At 55.9% G+C, this 5,308-nt stretch overlaps 1 protein-coding gene across 5 annotated transcripts in view; it reads right to left on the reverse strand.

Moving 5' to 3' along the window:
- The window catches only part of RANBP3 (RAN binding protein 3), a 50,572-nt gene continuing 45,264 nt past the window's right edge, over positions 1 to 5,308 (reverse strand). For all 5 annotated transcript variants that reach the window (XM_010828217.1, XM_010828215.1, XM_010828214.1 and 2 more), the window contains 6 exons: positions 4,565 to 4,667; positions 4,050 to 4,159; positions 2,498 to 2,618; positions 691 to 833; positions 227 to 410; positions 1 to 143 (listed from right to left, as the gene is read on the reverse strand). In XM_010828217.1, the coding sequence (XP_010826519.1) occupies positions 100 to 143; positions 227 to 410; positions 691 to 833; positions 2,498 to 2,618; positions 4,050 to 4,159; positions 4,565 to 4,667 (705 nt within the window). In that variant the 3' untranslated portion in view covers positions 1 to 99. The remainder of the gene's footprint in view (positions 144 to 226; positions 411 to 690; positions 834 to 2,497; positions 2,619 to 4,049; positions 4,160 to 4,564; positions 4,668 to 5,308) is intronic.

Consider the following 5,308-nt stretch of genomic DNA (forward strand, 5'->3'; position numbering starts at 1 on the left):
GTGTGGTTCCCGAGCCCCGTGCCTCGATGCTGCCGGGGGAGGGGCGGGCGGGCAGACAGACGGACAAAGCAGCAGGCTCGCGGCGGCTGGCTCCTGGCGCTATGTGCTCCCGGCTGTCTGCCCATCGCCTTCATCGCCGGCGCCTGTGGGAAGCGGTGGCCTTGCCGTCAGGTCCTTGCCTGGGACAGAGCCCCCACCCCGGGCCACCCTGGGACACCCGACTCACCGCCTGTGGGGGCCCCCGACGGGGTCAGCACATCGTCGTCATCACTGTCGTCCTCGTTGGATGGGGCGGTCCCAGGTTCAGGGGCCGGTGCCTTGGCCTCCTGCTCCTGCTCCACGCGACTACGCAGGGCCAGGATGCGGTGGTGCAGGGCCGCGTACAGCTGGCCTGTGTCCTTGGAGCTGGCCTGGGGGCAGAGGGGAGACCCCTCCTCAGTCAACTCCAGGACTCGGAGTGGGGAGCCTGACCTCCCTCCTCAACAAACTCAAAGGCAGGAAACAGAAGCTCTGGCGGGCGCAGGGCTTGTCCTCCCAAGGGGTCACAGAGCCCACAACCAGGCCAGCCCTCCCGACCCTGGAGGCCTCCCGCTCTCCCTGGCCAGGCCCCCGTGCAGGGCACCCAGTGCTGGACGTGGAGCTGGCTGCTTGTGTCTGGCAGCCGCCTGGCCTCTACCCGGGGCTGCTCACCGAGATCAGGAAGACCTTCACGCCCTGGTCCTCAGTGTCCATGGCCGTGATGCGGATGCTCTTCTCGCTGGCCTTGTCCATCTGCATCTGGGCCCACAGCTTGGTGTTGAGGATCAGTCGCAGGCTGCCCTGGGTCCGCATCACTGCAACCAGTGAGGACGTCAGTCCTGCCCGCCCCCGCCCAACCCCAGGAAAACAGACACACCTGCAGGCAAGTCAACATCCCAGGGAGGAATCCCACGACAGCCTCGCCCCTGCCCATCTGCCGAGCAGCAGCCCTGGCACCCCCGCCACTGAAGTGCGTGCAGGGGGTGGAGGTGGTACCTGGACGGGGCTTCCCAGGAAAGGGGCTAGTTAGGGGGCAGCAGGGGGCATGCTGCATGGGGGTGGGCTGCACACTGGGGACATGGCACATGAAGCTGACACACCCTGACTGTCACCACCCACAGGCCAAGGTCCAGCTCCTGTCCCGTGAGGAGGAGCTGAACACTAGGAGGAAGTGCTGGGGCTGACTGCTGCTCAGAGCGTCCCTCGGGAGTGGCTGAGGACAGCACGCAGTAGAGAGAAGCTGGGACAGACCCTTCCTCCAGGAAACGCAGGTGAGACCTGAGTTCCACCCACAGCCAGCCCAAGGTCAACGTCGTCCTGCTTGACCTGTCCTGGCCTACCCAGCCCCAACCCCGTCTACGCCCCAACCTTGAAAACCTGGGGCAGGTTAGATGTGGTCACCCCAACCCAGATGCCCCCCACCCCACCCCTCAAGGTGAGCTCTGAGAGAAGGTCTGTGCCAAGGGTCAAAGGTTGTGTGGGGTGAAAGGAGGGCATGGCCAGAAATGACCTCAACGAGGAGGGGAGGGCATGGCTGCAAGGAGGCTGGTCACCGGCTGACGACCAGGGGAAAAGCCATGAGCTGGGATCTTGAAATCCTGTGCCCTCTCTGCCCTCTGCTTGCACATTTCCATTAGAAACATTGAAAAAGAAATAAAGGGATGTCTACAGGCAGGGGTGAAAAGACCTGTGCCCGAACAGGAGGGCCATTTCCATTTCTGTTCCAATTCTGAGCCCAAGCACATAAAAACACCTTTGAAAGGACACAGCGCGAGCTACACCTGGGCCAGGGATCGCCACCTCTGTAAAGGCCGGACGACAACTTTTAATTTGGGAGGGTAACTTACAAAAAGAAAAAGATGAGTACACGTGTCTCACACATATGCAAACACACTCACACACATACTTTTTGTAATAATCATACTTCCAGGAATAAAATTCATGTAAAAAATGGTACAAGAAACATTATTTATGAGCCAAGAAAAATTAAGAACCCAAATGTCCATCAAAAGGGAAACGGCTATTCAGTCGGTGGAATATTAATGGGAAGTTTTTCAAGAACTTTTTAAGTCATGTTTTAAGGCAAATGCAACAACAAAGGAACACGCTCACTAAAGAGAGTGAAGAGCGCAAGGCAGGATCGCCCCACTTCCTTAGAAAAGGGCCACAGAGCAGGAACAGGCCTACCAAAACGTTCTCAGCAGGGATTTCCCTTTTTCATAAAGAAATTTTAGCTGATGTTTGATTTCTTTGTTTTCCTACCATAAAACAACTGGCACTTTTATTATCGAAAAATAAGTTCAAAAACTGCTGAATCTTTTTATCTATTTTCACAGTCAGAAAGAGAATCAGAGAAGGACTGGTAGTGGGAGCCTCTGGGCTGGGTGGGATGGGTCCCCCAGGTTGAGGGCTGGCCATGGACACACGTCGGGGGCCCCGAATCCCCCAGGCCCTCCATGGGAACCCGGCCACAGCTCACCTAGTCGGGACTGCAACGTCCCGTCGTCAGTTGATGCCATGTCGTTAAGTCTGAGCAGCCCCCGGCCTCTCTCCACCCACGACTGCGAGGTCTTGTCAAAGACAAACAGCTTACATTGGATCTGCAACACAAGGCGAGCATGCATGAACCGCCAGGCTCAACAAACTACGGCCCGGGGGACACATCTGGCCTTGGCCACTTTTCTGTCCTGCTTTCAAGCTCGAATGGATTTTACATTTTCAGAAGAGCATTAAAAAAAAATCACTATGGAAATGCAAATCAAAACCACAACGTGGGGGACTTCTCTGGTGGTCCTGTGGTTAAGAATCTGTCTTCCAGCACAGGGGACACGGGCTCACCCCTGGTTGGGGAACTAAGATCCTACATGTTATAGGGCAGCTAAGACCTGACACGGCCAAGTAAATAAAAAGATAAAAATTAAAAAAATCCACAATGTGATACCACTTCACACTCACTAGGATGGTTGTAACCAAAGGACAGATGAAACAGGTGTTGGAGGATGTGGAGAAAGCAGAACCCTCACACCTTGCTGATGGGAATGGGAACTGGTGCAGCCGCTGTGGAAAACTGCCCTTTAAAGTGTTAAACATGGAGTTATCACACAGCCCAGAAATCCCACTTGTAAGTATCTACCCAAGAAGAGTGAAGCAGGCGTGCACCGAGAAAGCTGTACGTGAGTGTCCATGGGCATCATTCTTAATCCCCCCAGGGTGGAAACAAAGCAGGTGTCCACCAACAGGGGATGGGATGAGCAACCGTGGTCCATTTGTACAGGGGACAGTCATTCAGTCATGAAGAACGAGGCTCTGACACATGCTCCAACAGGGACGAACCCCAGAGACAACCCAGTATGAGTCTGCTGACACGAAACACCCAGAACAGGCACGTCCACAGAGAGAAAGAGAGGATTCGTGGTCGCCAGGGGCTGGGGGAGAGGGGGATGGGGAAATCACTGCTGAAGGGCAAAGGGCATAAGGCTTCTTTTTTGGGGGCAAAAATGTTCTAAAGTAGTGATGACATTTGTACAACTCTCTGAATGTGCTAAAACCCACTGAACTGTACACTTTAAAAAAGGTGAATTTCATAGTATGTGCACTGTATCTCATCAAAGCTGTTTTATGTTTAAAAAAGTGCAACAGAGACCGTAAGCGACCCTTTACAGAGAGAAGTCCGTAGATCTTCATAAGTCAACATCTCTTGACAGTAAAATGAATCTGAGTAGGGATAAGCAGTACCACAGAAAACTCCCCAATGCCACATGTTTGTGGTTTACAGACACACACTCGGGTACGTGGGGAAGGATGAAGGGCAGATGGAGCCCTACCGCCCTGGACCTGCTGTCCCAGGAGGGGAGGACCGTGGGGACGTGGCAGGAGGGCCGTGAAGTCTGGGCTAAGAGGAGGACACTGGGACAAGACAGTCACAGCTGCTAAGGGGCGGCAGGAACAAGTGTCTGTTTCAGGTCTGTAACTTGTCCTGAGACAGGCCGTGTGGCTCTAGCGCCCGGCACCACAAGCAGGTAGGCACTCACCTGCAGCACGTTGCTCTCGGCCTCCTCCCCGGTGATGACCTCCACCTTCTCTAGCAGGCACTTCCGCGCCGTCGCCTTGGTGTAGGCGGCTGCCGACTCGGCCAGGGACTCTGCAATGTGATTAGCTAGACGACATTGACTACTGACTTGGTTGGGGGGGGATGGTGTACCTCATGGGACACCCCAAGGGGGCCAGTGCCTCTGGGAGCCACACCTTGGCCCACAGGGGACCCTGCTAATGCACCCTGTGACTCTGCCGGGAGCGGCCAGCACAGCTCCAGTTCCCACTCTCCTGGCTCCGGGGAGAACAGAAGATAGCGAGACCTCTGAGGGTGCTGAAGAGCACCCCCTCAGCTGCCTCGGTTGGGCAGCTCATCCCATTCTGGGTCACCAGGCAGTGCCTGGGCCTGGCTGTCCTAAGCTGGCCAAGCCCCCTTCTGCTAACTGGATGCCAGCACCCAGGGCTGGGGTTCACAGTGTCCCTGGCCACCCTCCTGGACAGGACCAAGGCCTACCTTTCTCAGGAGTGGCTTCCTGGGACGAGGACTCAGATCCGGACTCTGCCGCTGTGTTTTCTCTGTTGGCATCTGAGCTGAGTTCATTTAACTTGGGCGGGCTCTGTGGGCAGTGAAGGTATACAGAAGAAGGTGGGTATGTGGGGAGGTGGTCCCAGTGGGCTGACCGCTGCGGACAGGAGGCCCCTCTGCTGGGAGGTGGCTCTTGGCACGTTCTCTTCTGGGCAGAGGGTTTCTCTCGGCCAGCTTCCCTCTTGGAGCCTGGGGACCTGCCCAGACCCAGTCCCTCTCCACTCAGCGCTCACCGAGCATCCTCAGACGACACCCTAGACACAGGCCTATCCTGGACGTTGTATGTGAACTGCCTCTGGAGCCTCTGTGGCATCACCCGGAGGTGGGGGCCACCAACTGACCACAGGCCACCTGGTCACCTTGGTCTGTGAGGCAATTCTTTGACTACTTCATTGTAATCGAAAAAGGACACTACTGATACTCAAGAAAAGAAGCAGAGAGTTCCTCAGCATAATAAACACAGAGACCAAGGTGCCAGGAGTCAGGTGAGCCCCCGACAGCACCTGAGCCACCCTCACAAATGGACACAACGGGGGTGGGAATGTATGGTTGGGGGAATAAAAGGAAAAAAATAAGGAAGCAGGTGACAATTCTAGAAGCCCATCCTGGGCCAGAAGACGACCCGAGGGTGCTGTGTGTTATGGGTGCAGGGGACACTGTGGGGGCCTGTCC

This window comes from Bison bison, unplaced genomic scaffold (genome assembly GCF_000754665.1).
Source record: "Bison bison bison isolate TAMUID 2011002044 unplaced genomic scaffold, Bison_UMD1.0 scf7180017864492, whole genome shotgun sequence".
NCBI lineage: Eukaryota > Metazoa > Chordata > Mammalia > Artiodactyla > Bovidae > Bison > Bison bison.